The following is a 20447-nucleotide window of genomic DNA, read 5'->3' as shown; positions in this document are numbered from 1 at the left end:
GCAAGTAATAAGTATATGTATAGGTTTTATCGATGATACGGCAATCTTTTGTAGCCTAAAAAACTGACAGACTGACTTAAGAATTAAAGTAAAGGAGAGCGTGTAATTTATTTAAATAACATAACAATAAACGAAGTCCCTTATTCTTATATATGAAGGTTAAAAATTAAATTATTTTTATTATGTAATTTTGTACAATGCTTAAGCGGTGTAAAGCTTTTTTCGACAAAGCAGTTCACCAACTATTTCATATCTTATAAATGTATTAACAATATAGTTCTATTGATAATAACGTCTTTTTGCCTAAAATATTTCTAAATATTTCTACTATAATGCCGTCCTTAGTTAAAACGTCCTAACAGCATTTTTTTAAGTTTTTGGCCTATCTACATATATTAGTTGGCATGTGCATTATTTATCTATTTTCCCAAATTAGAACGTCCTAACTTCACTATTTCTCTAACAGAATTACTTAAATATATTGTCCTATGTTTAAATATTATGGGTAAATATTAAGTCCAAAGTTAGGACGATTTAATGTAGCATTCATAGCCGTGACATAAATGATTTACATAAATAAATTGTCTTACTCAGCAGTTAGGACACCTTAACTTAGTACTTGTAAAATAGTTTAATTTTTATTTTATATATGTAGGTATTCCGGTAACAAATAAAGCCAATAATTATTCTGCAATTAATTTATTGTATAAATTGAATAACATTTTCTTATGAAAGTACGTTGAAAGCTGGCTACCTCCCTATGATCTGTATAAAACATATTTTTTTGCCCCCTGTGTTTCAGTTTAAACAAAGGTGACATTTGCTGATTCGGGTTTTCAATTTTCTAAGGTTGGTAATAATTTTGCTTTTTAGTCCTTTTTTGTGTAGGTACTGATTTTTTTGTTATCTCTTTGTTTATTTTAGGATGTCAAACCGCTCTAAGAAAATGGTAGCTATGGCTTTGAATATTGAGCTCCAACAAAGAAATGCAAATTTTAAAATATTTACCTGACCATAATTTTATAAACCATGATGTTGACCTTAGCAGCGATAGCGAATTTAGATATAGAGTTGCAAAAAAAGGTAAGCCACTCAATGTCAGAAATTAACTTGCCTCATGCAGAAAATTGCAAGAGTCAAGTGACAGATGATGATAGAGAGGAAAGTGAAATTGAAACAGATGACAACATAGTCAAATCTCTTTTATCAGAAATGGTGGAAAAGATTGCACAGCAGGTTACCAGGGAAACTAAAAACCTATACACAAAAAAAGAACTTCCAAGATAACGAAGGTTATTTGAAGAATGCCTTGATGAAAGAAAAAAACGAAAACTGGAAGAAAAGATGACCTTACACAGTGTTAAATTGGCTTGTAATGAAAAGTGTAGGTTAAAATGTCCAAAAACTTTCAATGTTGAAAAGCAAGAACAAATTAATACAGAATTTTGGCAAATGAATAATAATGAACAAAGAACTTTTGTATATGGTTGTATAAAACGATTTGCAAAACAAAGTAAAAGAGTGGCTAATAACTCAAGGAGAGAAAATAGTTTCAAGTATGTTCTAAAAGATTTGAATGGCACAGAAAATTATGTTTGCAACTTTGGGGTTCCACCCAGCAAATGATAGGTTTTTAAAATCTGTTAGGGACACTGAACCTACAGCTGCTTTGCCAAGAAAGGATATGCGTGGTCGCCATCCTAACTCTGCAAAAGTTGACAGAAATTTGCTTGTAGACCACATTAAAACATTTCAACCAGTTGTTTCGCATTATAGAAGAGAGCATGCCCCTAACCGGCTCTATTTGTCAAGTGACATTTCAGTTACTTTGATGTATAAGGATTTCGTAGAAAAGAATCCAATGGTTAAAGCGTCTTATGAGTTGTATAGGCAGGCGGTCGCCCGCATGAATATTTCATTTGCTAATTTAGGAAACGAGGAATGCTTTGAGTGTGAGAAATTTAACTTACATTTAAAAAGTTCGCTACACAAGAAAGAAGATCCAAGTATTGACTGTGAAGAATGTGGGGTATGGAAAGGGCACAAAGAAAACTATGTCGCTGCCAGAGAGGAATATGAAAAAGATAAGAAGGAAAGAGAACTCGAGAAATTAATTGTTTCCGCTGACTTGCAAAAGGTAATTTTTTTTGTTACCTATCTACAGCCTCTTATTCAATGTGTTTAAACTTTTTTAGGTGACAATGCTACCACGGGCCGAAATGTGTTGTGAAATGGAAGTGATATTCACTCCAAGGCTGATTGCTTTTAATGAGTCAGTTGTTCCAGTTGGTGCATATTCAAAAGCTATCAAACCAATGGCAGTTATTTGGCACGAAGCCATAAGAGGCTATTGGGGACAATTATGCGGCTCAAAATAAGAATTGGTCGCTTTTATCTTTTTTTATTTTTATTGTAAATTGTGCTGATGTTGATCTAAAGATTTTGGATGTAAAATATTTTCAGTCCGGTCATACATTCATGTCGGCAGACGCCTTTTATCACCAAGTGGAACTTAGTTTAAAGATGGCGCGAAAAGTTTTTGATTTTAACGACTTTAAATTAGCTTTTCAAAATTCAAACTCATCAAAAGTCATAATAAAGGAAATGGAAATAAAAGATTTTTATGAATGGAAAGATTATTCTTCTAAATTTAAATTACAAAAAATTACCCCTAAACCATATCTTTAAGGTATGGTTTAAACTTCATTTCTGAAGTTTAGCATTTAAACTTCAGAAGGGGTAAAAATGTGGTTATAAGAACGGGTTTTCCGAAGAGTTTAAATTGTTAAATTTTTTATTAGCCAAAGAACAAAAAGAAGGAATTAAAAAACCGCCTTTTATAACTAAACAGAGAGGTATCTCTTTAGAGCGCAAAAAAAATCTTATATCGAAACTTCAAGCTATCATTCCAAAGAATCGCTTAAAATTTTGGGAAGAACTAGTTACGTCATAAACTAATCTTGAACTGGAAGATGAATTAGATTAAAAAGGCTAGTATTAGAGAGTGACGTAATAGTACTTATTTTATATTTTGTTTAATGTATTAAGGTTAGTTGAAAATGTCAAAATAATAAATATTTCTAAATGATAAAAACACCCATTTGCATTAATTTTTCCAGTGTAACATAGTTAAAACGTCCTAAGTGTTGTTATTTTTTTCAAAATACTTAAATGTTATAAACATAAACTATTTTCTCTTCTTACAATAAATAAGTAATCCAAAACCTTATCTCTTTTCAAAATAATATTTAACATTTTGCATAAAACGTAGACTGCACAATTGAATTTTTAAAATATCATTTTTCTCAACTTTAACAAATTAGTAATTAGGACATTTTAACTAAGGAGGGCAGATTATTTTACATTAGAACCTTTCTTTACGCTTTATTTATGAACTGTGAAGTGTCTGGATGGCTTTTAAAGGTTTGATGATGTTCTAACTAGAGCAAAACATGTGTAGCCTGTGATTATATGTGGTGAGACCGTGACTTTGTGTTTTTATTTATTTTCGTCAATTTTGTATGTTGGTCTCTTGGAGAATAATGGATGAGATTTTTGTATCCATCTTGTTCTTCTTATACGTTAATGATCTCTATTTCTAGAAGGTTTACACTTTATGCCGACGATACCACTATACTTTGGCATAATACAGACCCTGAAAGAATGTTAAGCTATGTATGATTAGAACTAAATCTTGTTAAGCTATGGTGTGATGCTAACAAGTTAGCTTTTGACATCTCTAAAACTAAAATTATATCTTTTAAGTGTGATCTAGAGGCAATTATTTTGCAAAATAATTCAGTCAGTCTTTCTGTCGCAACCAATTTTTTGGGCGATTGATGAGCTTTTAAAATTCGAAGACCATATCTCTTTCTTGCAAAAAAATGTCATCCATCTATTATACTATTAAAGTAAAGTGATTCCCTTGAATCTGTTGTGGCCAAGAATCCTTACCATGTTCTTATTCTGTCTTAGGTATGGAATTGTCTTCTGGGGAGTTTGCTATAGGGGATGTGTCCAATTTCGTACTTCTTGTCGGGATCTTTTTCTGAGAAATTTCATCCTAATCTCGCCCTCCATATTTATACTGGAAACACCGTGTATTGTTCACAAAAAATACAAACATGAGCTTAATTCGCCATTCGAAAAACTGAGAAAATAAGGGCGTCTTTTATATACGGCGGCAGGAAGCTTTTTAATCGCTGAATTCTTGATTTAAAAAATACTGAAAGTGACCTTAAGCTTAGGAGAAATAAAAAAAAAATGCTAACTAAAGCATTTTACACATAGGATGAGTTTTACGACGGTACTTTCAGTCATTTTGTTTGTTTTATGTGTTATTTGTATTATTGTTGTTTTCACAACTGACTAGTTTTAGTATGTGAATCTCATGACATTTATACCTTTACTTTAGTCATGAGATTTTAGAACATAATCTTTCCTTTTATTATATTTCCACTATTTTTATGTATTTCTCTTTGTACAGCTTTGTTAACAAGTTTTATGTTTATAACAATAAAGCGATATTTTAATTTGAAAAAATTGAATTTAAAATTGACTTTAACGCTTAATTTGTAAAGAGAGGTAATTACGGAGATTTTAAATAGTTCTGAAACTCCCTCACATTTAAAAATTAGATTCATTATCTGCACAAGAGGGTCAAGTAAGTATAAATGGTTATTTTTGATTTATTTTCTTAATTTTTTTTTGCGGTGGAGGGAAAAATTTTTTGAAAGACACCTTGTTATGGCCTGTGACATAAGATAGTAATCGAATTTTTACCAAAGTAGGATTCTTTCTTAGAGCAACTGGATGTATTACTTCAAAAAGGTGGTCATAGAAGTTGGGTGGGCATGAACATTAAGGCTTTCTTGAATTATTTTTATAGTAACTCTATTAATACCAGGGCTACTGTTGTCTTTAAAACTGTTGATTTTTTAAATTATTTCGACTCCAATTGCTGGCCTCAAATATAATGTTACTTGATTGCTAGCCCTAACCCTATAACTTCTGCCTATTAATTTAGGTTCTGGTATAGTCGGTTTATTCTCACTTGAATGAGGATAAATACAATGAATGCGTGCTGACCAAAAGACTGATAGACCGGGGCCAGTTTTAAACATACTTTTTTCACGGAATTATCTCAATATTGCGGTACACCGGCAGCGTACTATGTCGCGGCAGATTTTCAAAGAGAGACCGCTCGTTGCAAGTGTGAGTCGGTATAGGTCTTCAATAGCAGATCAATGCCCAATATTTAAATTATTTTAAAATAGGAGCGTACTATTAAATATTATCGTGACTTAAATAGACATATAAAATATTTAGATGAAGCGTGGTTTGATATGCATGACGCAGATAAATACGGATGGGTTGATAACTCCACGAATTATGCTTTAAATACGCCATGTTCAAGAGGCAAACGAGTCATTATATTTTATGCCGGCAGTACAGACGGATTTGGTAAAAATGCGTTACTTTTGTCTGCTAAAAATATTTCTCAATCTTCGGCTGAATGAAATATGAAGATATGACTGCGGCATCAGTGGCGTATTCACCGGTGTTCCACGTATTCTCTGGAACACGGGCCCGGGGGTCCAAAGGGCCTGGGTGCCCTAAATATTTTTTTCAATCAAAATTGTACCCGAAAATACGATTTTATAATATTTTTAAAATTCTATTTCTGTACACGATCGACTTAGCTAATTAAGTCTAACTGAAACGAGATTAAGCCTTTTATTTTATATCCACAAAAATTGAAAAAGAATCCCCCTAAAGCTTTATTATACACTAAGGACTGGGCAACAGAAAATGGTTTAAATAGCCCTGGCAACTTAGACCAATATTGTTTTCCTCGTTTCTTCTAAAAAAACGCTAAGTAGAAGAAGAAGGTCTGCTAATCGAACGGTAGCGGCGGCGGCGCCGCGTGTCTGTGTGTTTTTACGTCCAATAACGACAATTATTTTTCTTGGTGATTCCCCGGATTCTTAATCTGTGTGGTCACGGTTGTTTTAGAAGCAAGCAGACGTTTTTAAAATTTTAAACATTATTTATTTCTCGTAATGTGTTAATAAAGCTGGTTAAAGTGTAGGTAAATATTTTGTGTGAATTGTGTAACTATAAATTGAACTAAGTACTATAGAGTGTTTAAACTTAATAAAAGTATTAAGGTAAGGTTTTTCTTAATATTTCGTGGTTATTCTTAATATACGTGACAAACTTGAAGAAAAAAAAAAGAAGCTGCCTAAAATAACGCAATTTTTTAATGCCGCAATATCATCTTCAAAGTGTGAGTTTTGTTGGTTTATAAAAATATTATGTTTAAACTTATAGTTAATTTATTTTAGCTGAAAATTTAACCGAGCATCAGGTACAACTACATGAAATGCCTTCGTGTTCTAAAGATATAACAATTGAGGCAGATCCTGCTACACCTGACAACTATGATTCTATTCTTGATAAAGTTGATATAAATCAAGGAATCCATACTAGGTATTGTATCCGAGTTAGAGTTATTTGCCGGAACGGGTGAAAATAATAGTAATGTCAAAGATATTTGTTTTAATATTACTCATAAGGGACATTATGTCGGTGATTTAACTTTTGACCAGAAAAAAATTATTGTTGATAATAAACCGTGCATACCTTTAGGCCCCTTTCCTCGAGACAATAAAGGCAGGAGTTTCTCAACCTTTTATTATACCAAAACTAACAAATCAGGGTTAAAAACTGAACGTTTATGGCTATGTTATTCAACGCTATTAAACCAAATTTATTGTCAACCTTGCTGGTTGTTCGCTGCAGAAAAAGATACCATAGCAAACGGTTTTAACGACTGGGTACACCTAAACCAAGCAATTACAAGGCACGAGCAAAAGCATTATCACAATGAATCTTGCTCAATATTTAACAGATGGAGGTGAAACGACACAATTGATCACGAACTTCAAACGAAGATTTCACAGGAAGTTTCAGTATGGAAGCAAATTTTAGAACGAGTGATCGAAGTTACTTTGACTTTAGCTTTCAGTAACATGCCCTTTAGAGGACATAACGAAAGTTTAGACTCTTCAAATCCTGGACTGTTTTTGTCTATAATTAATTTACTTTCGAAATATAATTTAGTATTAAAAAATTTACTAGAAAACAGGAAAAAAAGATCTGTTACATATTTAAGTCCTGGTATCCAAAATGAAATCATTGGGTTGTTGAGTACTGCTGTAAAGAATGAAATAATCGGATAAATAAAAAAATCGCCTTTTTATTCAATAATAATAGATTCCACACAAGATGTTGCAAAACTTGATCAGTTAAGTGTTATTATTCGTTATGTCACAGTTGAGTGCAATGAAGAAAACTCATCAATAGTGCTAATAAATGAATCGTTCTTGGAATTTTTTCCAGTTGAAAGTCAAACTGGAAAGGTTTTAAGCAATAAAATCATACAAATATTAACGAAAAACAATTTACTTTTAGAAAAACTTCGTGGTCAGGGGTATGATGGGGCTGCAATTATGAGTGGTATATATAAAGGTGTTCAAGCAGAAATATCAAAAATGGCCCCTAACGCAGTATTTGTACATTGTGCTGCTTATAACTTAAATTTAATACTCAATGACTCAGTTACATCTGTTGAGGAAATTCGAAATTTTTATGATTTAATTGAAAGTGTTTATGTATTTTTCGCCCATATCATAAAAAGATGGGCACTTTTAAGCAACATCTTTAATTTGTCTCTTAATAAAAGTGAAAAGGTTTTAAAAAAATTAACTCCTACACGTTGGTCATCAAGACACGATGCGTTAGAGGCTCTGAGATACAGGTACGTGGATGTTTTAAAATCTTTGGCAAAAATTATTTTGACCTCTACCAATAGAACTGAGATTAATGAAGCCAATTCGTTAAAAAAAAGGCTAGAAATGTTTGAAACTGTATTTTTAATAACTCTCGAAACCAAAATTTTAAAATATATTGATACCGTTTCAAAACTATTACAAAACAAACAGCAAAATATTGAACACGCATCAAAAATGTTTAATACTGCATATGACAATATTAAATCACTTCGAAATTATTTTAATTTATTAAAAAATGAAGCATGTAATTTGGCTGCAGAATGGGGGTTACAGACAGAATTTTCAAAATAAAGGATTGGTAGGCCCAAACAATTCTTTGACGAGAAAAAAAAATCATTTTCAAATAGAGTCAAATGAAAACTGGTTTAAAATAAACATATTTTATAAAACTCTAGACATTATTATTGCTCAGTTAAAAAATAGAACCTCCGTATTGCAAGAAGTTAACAAGACTTTTCGTGCTTTATCTCCGGATGTTTTATGTAATAACACTATATCTGATACAGAATTATATCGGATGGGTCAAGAATTGTACATAAAATATTCGGATGATATGTCCGATGCAATTTCGTCTCAGCTTGTGTCATTCACGAATAGTTTTAAAGGAGATTTAAATAAAATGAATACAATACATAAACTTTTACAATTTATCCTATTTGAAAATGTTTCATCTTGTAGCAGCTTCAGTGAAATTTTAACTGCATGTTACCTTTTCCTTACCATTCCAGTTTTCAAAATTAAAACTAATTAAAAATTTTCTTAGAAATACCACGTGAGAAGAGAGATTATCTAATTTATCAATTATTTCCATAGAAAACAAAATTGCTCGGAAGATCGATGTTTTATCGAGAATTTCAAATTTTGCACATCTTAAGGCTAGGAAAAAAACATTTTAGCTATTATATTTTCTTAAATGTTAGAAAACTGTTATTCTCAATGTAGTTACCAGTAGACTAATAAAGTATTATGTTTAGCTTTTAGTTTTTCATATTTGTTTTTTATCTTTTATTTTCATTAATAAAAATACGCTTTTTACGAAATTTAATATAAGATATTAAATTTGTTTATTTATTGGATATTTTTAGCTTAATTTTCAGTACCCTCTTGAAAAACCCTAAAACTGATATCGATTTAAGAGGGGCCCAGGAATCCGACGGAACACAGGCCCGTAGCAACGTCGTTACGCCACTGTGCAGCATTATTTGAAAAATGGTTTTCTACTTAGCTCTTACCAAATATTCCTCCAAATTCAGTAAAATGTTATGGATATATCATCTTGCCATTCAAGAATTTTAAATAGAATACCAAATAATAGTTTTAAAAAACAAGATATCACAACTTTTATGATAATTAAGAATATTCTTGTTCCCGATAAAATCCCATTAAAAAAGAAGTTGTTAAATATAATTATCCAGTTCAATAGATTTTTTTGCGATCCCTTAATATTTGGCTCCTTCAAGTAAGAATAAAAGGACTATATTTGATTTGACAAGCTAACCATTTTAAGTCTAAAAGTGTACGCGGATCATTATTTAAAATGGGTGGAGGTGTATTACGCTAAAACTGAGTCAATTAGTCAACAAGATATTTGTTCACATAGGTAGTTCAAATAATATGTTTACAATAACGCTAACTAAAATTAGGGAGTTTATAGCAAAATGTAAATTAAATGATCCTTTGATTGTTAAGCAATTACAAGTTCTTTATAAGTCACTTGATGAAAGTCACTTAATCGATTAAAATCAGTATGAAATAGTATCAAATCGATTTAAAACTGTAACATCCCTTAGTATTTCCTTTTTATTCGTGTCAAATTTCATTCTTAACTTTACCGCATGGGCTTCTCCAAGTTCATTTTCTATGTAGATGCTTTCGAAAAAAGGAATTTATGCAGTATACATTTTCATTTCTATAGTAGTTTACTATTATATTTCCTCTTTCGTTTCTATGATCAAGGCCAAACTTACTCACAGGTTAGATCCTCAGTGGTGTTTTGGCTGATCTTAGCATTAAAATCATTAGTAATGTTTTCATATAGCTGTTGGATCTTTAACATCGGAGGTACTAGTTGGTACTATACACCTGCCTTATCTGTAAACTTATCTGTTGATAACTTTTAACATGATGTATGTATCGGGTGTCCAAATAAGAAAGGACGCCGGCTGTATCTTGGAAACTATTCATCGCACATCGCTGAAAAAAATAAATTTCTTAAGAAAAGTGGCAAAAAAAAATGGCTGGAAAATATTTACAAGTTCCTAAGACTACCACAAGAGGGCGTAACTGCACAGTAATTTCAAAAAATTTAAATTTCTTTTAAAATAGCCAGTATTAGGTACCATTTTGAAAACATCAGAATAATCTTCATTAATTTTACCTTAATTTGGCTAAAGAAAATTCTTCATATCTCTAATGAGAAGGGTGGGGGAAGATCATAAATAATGCAACTCTTTAATCGCCCTGTACTCAGATTCTTTATTAAAAGTAATTCAAGTGGGTACTCGTTTAAAAGGAAATTCAAAGGGCTTTCAAAATATGCACCTGTCAATGTCACTTTCTTTTCAGTGAAGTCGTCAGAGGGCGTTGTTTAACAGAGACTAGGTTTTTAGAGATTTTCTCTAAAAAGTTAAATGCAATGATATGATTTTTTCACTGCGGTTTCGAAGACTTAAAACGTACTAATAAACCAGTGGAAACCGCGTTTCGATATCTTCATTTGTTTTCGAGTAATTTTAAAATAACCTATTTTTCAAATTTTAAATATTATTAGCAATATTAGGGCGGTCTTTGTGACAGAATATTATCAAAAATTACTGAAAATTATTTGAAAGCTCATAATCATATTTCCACGTGAAAATATAATTGGCAATCGAGAATCTCCGAATATGATTTATTAGAGCATTATTTATTAATTCTATTTGAATATTACTATTATATGAAGAGGCCTATGGAAATATAAACAGAAACAAAGGATTGGAAAATGTCATTTAAAGTTACTTAAATTGACAGTCGTCAGTTTTAAGTTATTTCTTATGTGTAAGTGTTTTTTTACTACAAATTAATAAGTTTAAAAATGAAAATTCCAAATGAAGTAGCCTATAATATGCTAGCAGTTTATTTCGAATGCAATCATAACTCAACGGTTGCTTCTCGAATATATGCTATGCGGTATCCAGAACAGAGACATTATACGAAAAGGACATTTGCAAGATTAGCTACTCGGTTGCGAGAAAATGACAGAAGACGTCGCTCTGGACGATCTGAAGAAAATATTGTTAATGTGCTTGCTTATATTGGATTATACCCTCACATAGGAATAAGGCAAATTTCATTGGATTTGGGCATTACGAAATCAACTGTGCATAACATTTTAAGAGACCACAGATTTGTTAAAAAGTTGATAATTAAATTTGACTATTACTAGAATCGAATATTAAAAAATATATATTATTTTTATTTTTTACCTAATTTGAATGTTATTTTAGGTTGCATCCATATCATATGGTGCTGCATCAGGAATTAACAGGAACTGATTTTGATACACGACTTGATGATTGTAACTGGTTTAGCAATATGATGGAAGAAGATCCCCAGTTTGTCTCAAACATTCTATGAACAGACGAGGCAACTTTCACCAGTGTTGGTAGTGTAAATTTACACAATATGCACAATTGGGCTCCCACAAATCCCCACTGGATAAGAGAACTGTTACTGTTAATGTCAGGTGTGGGATAATAGGGGGAAGAATTATTGGTCCATACATTTTTGAAGAGGTCCTCAATGGACACTATTTAAACACCTATTTAGATTTTTTACAAGATCACTTGCCTGTACTGCTTGAAGACATCCCAATTCAAACCCGTGCAAGGATGTTTTTACAGCACGATGGATATCCCGCGCATTTTGCGATAAATGTGAGAAATGTTTTAAATTTTAGGTTTCCTCATAGGTGGATTGGTCGAGGAAGTATATTTCCTTGGCCCCCGCGATCTCCTGATCTGACTTGCCTAGATTTTTATTTGTGGGGCAGACTAAAGGATATCGTTTACCAAACCAGACCTACAACACGAGATGATATGACAGCCAGGATCAGAAATGCGGTAAAAAGCATATCAGTTGCCGAAGTGGAGGCTGCAGTTCACGTTACTTATCGAAAAGTACGCGACTGTATTAGTAACGATGGTGGACACTTCGAACATCTTGAAAGAAATTTATTTAGTTATATGTTTTATTTTTATTTATTTTATATTTAGTATTAATTTGCGCTATTTGTTATAATTGTTTAGTCAGAAGGATTTTGAAGATTGAATAAGAGGTAAACGGATACTGACATTTTCTGCTAACCGAGTAGCTAATCTTGCAAATGTCCTTTTCGTATAATGTCTCTGTTCTGGATACCGCATAGCATATATATTATTCTAGAGGCGTCCGTTGAGTTCTGATTGCATTTGAAATAAACCGTTATCAAGTTAAGGGAGTTTAATTTTTGTAACGTTTTTTTTTTGAGATTGATCGGCGTTGCCATTCGCCTAAAACGTCTAATAGGCCATCTACCGTGAATCACCCTGTATATTAATGCGACTCAATATATGTAAAAAGGCTGAGACAAACTTATTCCGACTTATCTAATCTGTCAATTCCTGCTAATTCTGAATCATTTGTTGAATTAATTATAGGTACTTATATTTAAAATTTGAAAAATAGGTTATTTTAAAATGTGCATATTTTGAAGGCCCTTTAAATTTCCTTTTAAACGAGTACCCACTTGAATTACTTTTAATAGAGACTCTGAGTACAGGGCGATTAAAAAGTTGCATTATTTATGATCTTCCCCCACCCTTCTCATTGGAGATATAAAGAAAATTCTTTAGCCAAATTAAGGCAAAATTAATGAAGATTATTCTGATGTTTTCAAAATGGTACCTAATACTGGCTATTTTAGACGAAATTTGAATTTTTTGAAATTACTGTGCAGTTACGCCCTCTTGTGGTAGTCTTAGGAACTTGTAAATATTTTCCAGCCATTTTTTTTTGCCACTTTTCTTAAGAATTTTTTTTTCAGCGCTGTGCGATGAATAGTTTCCGAGATACAGCCGGCGTCCTTTCTTATTTGAACACCCGGTACATAACTTGGGGTGAAATGCACCGAAAGCACGTTTGTTACTCTGTTTTTTAGGTAACTTACTATCAAAGCAACTTCTCCTACTAATTGTAATTTATTAATGGCATAAATAAACTATTTGTATTAGCATTTGTAATATTTTAGATACCATTGTGCACCTTATGATGGCTTTGGCAATTTCTTTTTGGAGTATTTAATTGGAGAGATTAATTTTAATTTATACTTATTTTCTTTATACTAAAATAGTGCATTACAGTATTGTTTTTTTTTTTGCTATTGTTGGGTAGATATTTATAGTAGCTATAGGTATCACAATGATTTGTCTTACAATGTTTGGCTAACGCAATAAGATATAAAGAGATAAAGACAAGAGCATTATTTAAGAGCATTGTGACCAGAATCAAATTAAATATCGTGATCATTTTATTAAGAAACAAACAAAAAGCAATGTTGCTAAGGAACAAGTAAGTAACGCTTCTGCTCCCTCATTCTCGGTTTGTTTTAAAAACAGTAATAAACCATTTTCATCGCCATTTCTAAAATCTACTATGTAAATAAGAAAAAAAGATTATACCTGTTTTGAGCTTATGATAGAAAAATTATGCTTATATTGCGTTATAATCATCTAAATGCACTAAAATCTAACATAAAATTTCTGATTCCTATCACGACCATGGTAAGGGTATTTGTTAGCGCCATCTAACGGCCCTCTAAATTATAGGGCGCATTGTATTACCTCGGCTCCCCACTATAAAGGAATTCGCCAAAAAAGATGTTATCTTTGCCAGAATAAAATTACCGCTCCGAATAACTTTAACACGAAAATATATCTTCTAAGGTGGCACGCGATCTGCCTATCCTGTTTTTCGGTTTCCCGATCTGGATTTGTTACCACCGATCACGCTACTTTAAAACATTCTTGTGAATATGCTTATAGCGAGATTTTTTCGGTAAGTCATTGTTAAGTCAAAGTCAAAAATCAAAAAAAGTTTTGAGAAAACATGAGAAAAAAAAAATGACAATTTTTTGGTAAAAGGAACTGCGATTATGTACTTCGTACTTCGCGATTATGTAAAACTGGTAGCGCAAGTTGTGGGAAACAGGCCTTAACAAGAAGATGATATTAACAAAATATCATATGAAACTGAAAAGATTATAAATAAGTGCAAAAAAAACTCCTAATTAACCTAAAAAAGAACAAAACTAAAACTAAAAAGGGCAGAAACAAAAATGGCAAGGCAATTTGGCTAGCATACGACGCAAGGCAACAAGAAGACATAAAAGAGAACCACAAATGAAAGATTGAACGGGCCAGTTTATCTTTGGTCTCAGTTGATTTTGTACTAGTAGTTATATTAAATACACTAATAGGCTTCTCGTTGGGAGTCGAGAAGGATTTTCTTAACCTTAGTATAAAATTTATTAAGTGACAAATCTCTAATATTATTTGGCAAGTTATTCCACATTGTAACTCCGACAACCAAAAATGCCTTGTCGAAGTTACTTGTTCTATATTAAGGTATCCTAAAAGTTCCAGCATTACGAGTATTGTATACATGCGAGAGAGTACTAAATAACTTATTTAAATAAGAGGGTTGGCCCGATTTTATTATTTTATACATAGTGGCCAATCGAAAACAGTCCAGCAAGGTTTGATGCCCTTTTTGAAAAAAATTTAAAAAATGCTCGGACTCTGATCTTAGGGGGAAATTTTTTTTTAATACTTTCAACCCAGGGGTTGCAACTACCCTCAAAATCTTAAAATAAATCGAAAATAAAAGAGATTTATTATTTCGAACGATTTGATTTTATGGTTTTAATTATACTGTTAACGCTTTCTTCATCAAGAAGACTTAAATTTAATTCTTGATTGCCATTATTCTATTTATTTTCATTGTAACAATTTAATTTGGCTGGTGATATTTTATTATTAGTTTGGTTAACGCATTAATAGGATTAATAAAATTACAAGGCATCGGTATTTTTTGATTTAGTTTCTAGTATTAGCATTTTTCCAAAAAGTTTTTTTCACAAGTTTGTTAAAATATGATATTTTTTCCCGCTGAATAGTATATTTTGTACATTTTCGCAATTGCCTATAATAGTTTAATTTTAACTCAGTTTTATTTTTTTATATTTTTGCAGTGCTTTATCTCGAAGCCTTATAAGCAATTTAATATTGTCAGTTATTCAGGAAATAAATGGTCTATTTTTAATAGTTTTAGTCTTAATTAGCGCATGTTTGTCAAGTAAACAAAGTATATTGTTATTAAAAGCTACAAGTTTATCCATTAATAGATACTATCCCAATCAAGTCATGCTCAAATAAATCCGTATTAATAGCACTATATTTAATTTTAAAATGTCCCTCTTTACTTTTAGGAAACTCAAGACAACAGAATACTAAGTTGTGATCACTAATGATTTGTGGCAAAGATAACGAATCGACTCTATTAATTGGGAACTATTTATTTATTATAATGACTAGTAGGGTATTTGTATTGTTAGATATATTCAATCTAGTAGACTCGGTTATTACTTGATTTTAATCAAATGTGTTTAAGAGTGCTAAAAATCTGTCAGAAAGTCTACACTTCTTTAATAAATTTATATTAAGATGCCCCATAAAAACCACATGATTAAAAAAAGGAATAATTTTTGTAAATAGATCCTCAAGGAAATCAAGAAAACTGTTATATCTGATGAAGGTGGATGATATATCACAGTAAACAAAATATTTTTGCTAGAAATATGAGTTTTTATGCTTAAGAATTCGAAGCTTTATGGCGGGTTGTGAATATGAAAAACCTTTAAAATTTACATGTTTTTTAGCATAAAAACCGACCCCACCGCCACGCCTTAATCGATCTTTCTTGACGAAATTATAACCATCAATTTGATGTGCCAAGTTATCAGTATAAGCCGTCAACCAGGTCTCAGTTAATCCCAAAATGTCAAAACTATTATCAGTTATATAATTTACGAACTCATAGAACCCAGTATTAATGGACCGAATATTGAGATGACCACATAAAAACTTATTATTGGATTTCAATAATTGGTGCGTATTAAGACCAAAATTGCCATTTCCGCCATCATCATCCATTACAAAAAAAAAGATTGTTCTTATTACCCTCCGTTAAATAGATAAAAGATGTTATTGTTAAATGGATAGTCCATAGTGCCGTCTTTTGCAATGTTTTAGTCAAAGTCAAAATAAGCTTTCTCAAAAGATATTACATCTTGTTGATAAAGCATAGTATACTATTCAATATTTTATATGCTACTTACATACCTAAGTTAGGAGTTACAAAAATAATAAAAACAAATATTAATATAGAAGCAGCATTAATGCATCAACATAAAGCATATAAAAGAAGCACACAATTAAACAACAAGTTTTAACAAAAAAATCTCAAACTTAGTGTCTGACTAAACAAAATAAAGTGATTAAAAATTTAAGAATGAAATAAGATAAAATAACATAGGGAATTAGAAACTATCACAGTAATAGAACTATACATTTTACTCATTTACGCTATAATAATCTTTATCAGCTCAAAACCGTTCTATAGATTTCCTCTAAGAGCCGTTCGACAGAGATGAGACCCGTTAGTATTGATGTACTAACTAAGTGATAATGATCATTTAAATTTAAATTTAGATCAATGAAAAGTTTTTTTGTAGATCCGGAGGAAGTAAAGTCACTAAAACATATCTAGTTTAGTGACCTAAATAATTAAAAAACCTAATTAGTATACAAAACTAAATACCTTATAAGTGTACTTTTAATGAATACATTCACATTGTTGTGAACAATAGGTTCATTTCTATCAGTAGCAGCAAATAAGTTTAACAAGTTAGAGTGTACTGCAGCAGAATTAGAATGAGAGATCAAATTTGTTTTCCTTGCAAAAAGAATGTTTAGATAGTGCAGATTTTTTAAGATGTTAAAGGTCATTCCATCCTGCTTCCCTGGTTTTATGGGTGAAACTAAATATCGGGTTGTCAAAAAAAGTAGAAAATCAAAGCAAATTACCCTTGAAATTGCGGCTCTGACAGAAAACCTCCACAAGCCTGATAATTATATTGTCAGACAAAATGACCATACATCCGAGATAATTTCTGATTTTCCTGAGAGAATAACTATTCTAAAAGAAAAACTGACAACTTACCAAAAGCCTGATAATATTTCTAGAGCAACCGAAACTCTCGAAAATAATTAAACAGGTCTAGTTGCATTAATATCAGAGAAGCTTAAGATCCAATCAGATAAGATTAGTTATAAGTTAGACATCATTGGGGCAATAAAAAGGACCAATATTAACCACAAATAAAAGCCGTTGGGAGCGCAATCGCTTCTTCAGTTGCCAATATACATCAGTTGTCAAAGGAGCAAATTCTGGACGATAACACATTTCAGCTGTTATTATCTTTGCAGAAATTTAAATTCTGTCTGCACCGCTTACAACACAATAAAATATCTGGATTCCTGAAACCGTAAGCCTCTAAGCTATGAAAAGTTACAAGGAAATGGTGAAAATAGAGTTTTCTTGAAGATATCTCTAACTCCCGTTTTAGAATGTTCCATAATAAATAGATATAATTGCCCTAACACTATTGTTAAGCTATTTATGTTCATTGTATATTCTTATGACAATAGGAATTTTTGTCACAGCAACAACTACTATTGAGGCCGGGATTCCTCCATAAGTGATTATTTCTCTTTCTGTGCGACTCGTTTGGTGATTTAAAAATTAATATTAATTATCGGAGTATGCGCGGTCCTAACTCCAAATTTACAAAACTTAATAATAATTTATGAGCTACATAAAATGGAGTATGATATTTTTGTAATTATAGAGAAATATGGTTACATGACTACGAAAATTAAGAAATGTGAATTATGCCCTGTAAGCCTTTTTAATGTGTATCGTTAAAATAGAAATTATAAAAAGGCACTAGTAAAACTAAAGAAAGCGGTGGTTTAATAGGGGCAAAGTCCTGTTTATATATTGTAAGAAATATAGCCAAATAAGGATCACGTCTCGGATCACGTGCATCTAGGCTGGCTTGGTACCGTCGTCATCGTGGTCCAAGTCAACGGTATATTATGAAAGCGAATATCGATCTCAGCATAATTTGGGAAAAGGAAATACACGCGGGCATTGAAGGAAAAGACAGATTGGCTTTGACTATTGAAAGTTTAAGTCGATCCCGGTGACTTTTATATTTTGTTTGCTTTTGCTCATTTTATTTTTAAATCTTAAATTGTAATTAAAATAGTTATTTTTTTTTTAAAGTAGGGTTTTATTTTTCAATATTTCTGACAATATTGATGGTAAACTATCTTTGAATAATCATTTATATTTCTAGGTTATACCTGTATACTATGATACTTAAAGATCTGATCCTCTAGTTTTTTTTCTTTTATTCATGCAAGTTAATATAATTATTTTAACGATATTGGCAACGCCGCGAATACCAGCTATTCTCGGTTATTCCGGAATGACACAAGCTTTTGCCGAGTATATAAGGAGCCGCCACTGAAAAGTCAGTTCAGTGAAGTGCAATTTGGAATATTGGCGCGATATTCTGCTGCTACAGCTTCAGTAAATTGGAATGCACTTGAAACGGCTTCTGACCCACTTACTTTATTTTTTTAAGTTCTGTGTGATAAGATCAATCAGTGCTTTCCTAAAATGAGGCTTAAAACTAAGAAACGAAAACCATGGGTTCTAAAACCATGGGACCAAGGCCTCTTGTAGCCTTAGAATTTCTGCTAAAAACCTCCGTTTTTTGACTAAATTGTGCAAATGTACCACAAATGAAAATATCCTTGTATATCATCAGAAATACCGTAGTCTGTACAGAAAGACAATTAAAGCAGCAAAATCTAATTATTATAGGGATCGCTTAAATATGTCATCAAATAGGCAAAGAAAGTGTTGGTCGATTATTAATGATTTTAGACATTGCCATAGAAAAGTATCGGAACCGGAGTTAAGACCTGACATTTTAAACGACTATTATTGTGATATACCTAAAATCTTGCTCAAGGGCATTCGTAGTAACATTGATCCCTTACACTATCTTCAACAAGTGTCGGTTGAGCATTCATTTTTCTTTCATCCTGTCGAACTTACCGAAGTAAAAAATGAAATCAAACGCCTAAAAAACCATAAATCATCTGGAGCTGATGGGATATCTTCGAGGTTGTTACTCTTTTTGCCTGATTCAGCCTTAAATGCTTTAGTTTCTGCCATAAACAATTCTTTACATAATGGCATTTTTCCTTCATGTTTAAAAGAGGCAGTGGTTATCCCTCTTCATAAGGGTGGAGATTTGGATCAGCCTTGTAATTTCCGTCCCATTTCTATTTTGTCTACCCTCTCTAAGATAGTTGAAAAACTTGCAAAAAGCAGAATTTTGTCCTTTTTACATCATAATGGCATTTTGTCTGCAAGTCAGTTTGGATTTCAAGCCGGTAAAGGGACTCATGATGCTGTTTTTAGCTTTTTGGAGAGCGTCTATGTGTCCTTGAATTCTGGAGAGTCATCGGCGGCAGTGTTTTGTGATCTATCCAAAGCATTTGACTGTGTGGATCAATGCAGCATTTGACTGTGTGAGCTGGGAGGGGTGGTTGCACGTTCAGTGTACTTTTCACTTATTGAATCTCATATTCGGTATGGCTTGCCTTTTTGGGGTTTAACCAATAAGGGGCTACTTAACATTATCTTTGTTATTCAAAAAAAAGCAGTTAGATACCTGTGTTCTGCTAAGTTAAGAGATTCTTGCAAACCCCTCTTCATTTCTGAAAAAATCCTAACTCTTTTTTCACTCTTTATCTTAGAAACAGCTGCTCTTATTCACAAAATTCCCAAACTACCCTCTGACACTGGCCATTTGACTCGTCGTGTAAATGATGTTCCCCTACCTATTCCTACGTCTTCCCTTACCAAAAACTCATTAATTTACATAAGTAAAAAACTTTACAATCATGTTCCTCTGTGTGTTAGACGTATATCGGATGTTAAGAAATTTAAAAGAGAATTAAAGTCGCTTTTATTGGCTAAGGCATATTATAACCTGGATGACTTTTTTAATGATAGGTTTTAACCTTGGACATGTTGGAAAGTTTTCTTTTTTTCCTTTTTTCTTTCCTAGTTTTGTCAACAAGTTTACCTTTATTTAGTAATTGATTGTTTTATTTAGTTATCTTTAATTCAAGTATGTTCAAAAAGTTTTGTCTTCTTGTGTTTAATTTTGTTCATTGTTTTGTCAATTTTTGAAATTTTATTTGTGTTTTGTTTTTTTAGCTTGTAGGATGCTTGTACACAAGATTATTCTTACGTAATATAGCACATTTTCTTTCTTCTTTCTTTCTATTTAAATCTGGCAAAAAAGTGTGGTGCAAATAAATATTTCTAGTAGTCATAAGTGATCATGTTTAGTAGTGTAAGTGTATA

General features: G+C 31.8%; 2 protein-coding genes across 3 annotated transcripts in view; one reads left to right on the top strand and one right to left on the bottom strand.

Moving 5' to 3' along the window:
* Nucleotides 1-20447, bottom strand: part of LOC126743478 (venom dipeptidyl peptidase 4) — a 111115-nt gene that overhangs the window by 28978 nt on the left and 61690 nt on the right. The gene's annotated exons all lie outside the window — the stretch shown is intronic.
* On the top strand, nt 1083-2925 carry LOC126743480 (uncharacterized). Its single transcript, XM_050450585.1, has 2 exons — nt 1083-2137; nt 2196-2925. The coding sequence occupies exons 1-2, from the start codon at nt 1577-1579 to the stop codon at nt 2376-2378; spliced, it is 744 nt and encodes a 247-aa protein (XP_050306542.1). The 5' UTR covers nt 1083-1576; the 3' UTR covers nt 2379-2925.

This window comes from Anthonomus grandis, chromosome 13, assembly GCF_022605725.1.
Source record: "Anthonomus grandis grandis chromosome 13, icAntGran1.3, whole genome shotgun sequence".
Classification (NCBI taxonomy): domain Eukaryota; kingdom Metazoa; phylum Arthropoda; class Insecta; order Coleoptera; family Curculionidae; genus Anthonomus; species Anthonomus grandis.
Note: the sequence above shows the minus strand (reverse complement) of the source record. Positions and strands in the feature narration are given on the sequence as shown.

Excerpts from the sequence above, each read along its gene's own strand:
- LOC126743480 (XM_050450585.1), top strand. The coding sequence starts at position 1,577 with ATGGCACAGAAAATTATGTTTGCAACTTTGGGGTTCCACCCAGCAAAT. Across the intron at positions 2,138-2,195 it reads TTTCCGCTGACTTGCAAAAG|GTGACAATGCTACCACGGGC; the intron begins GTAATTTTTTTT and ends AAACTTTTTTAG.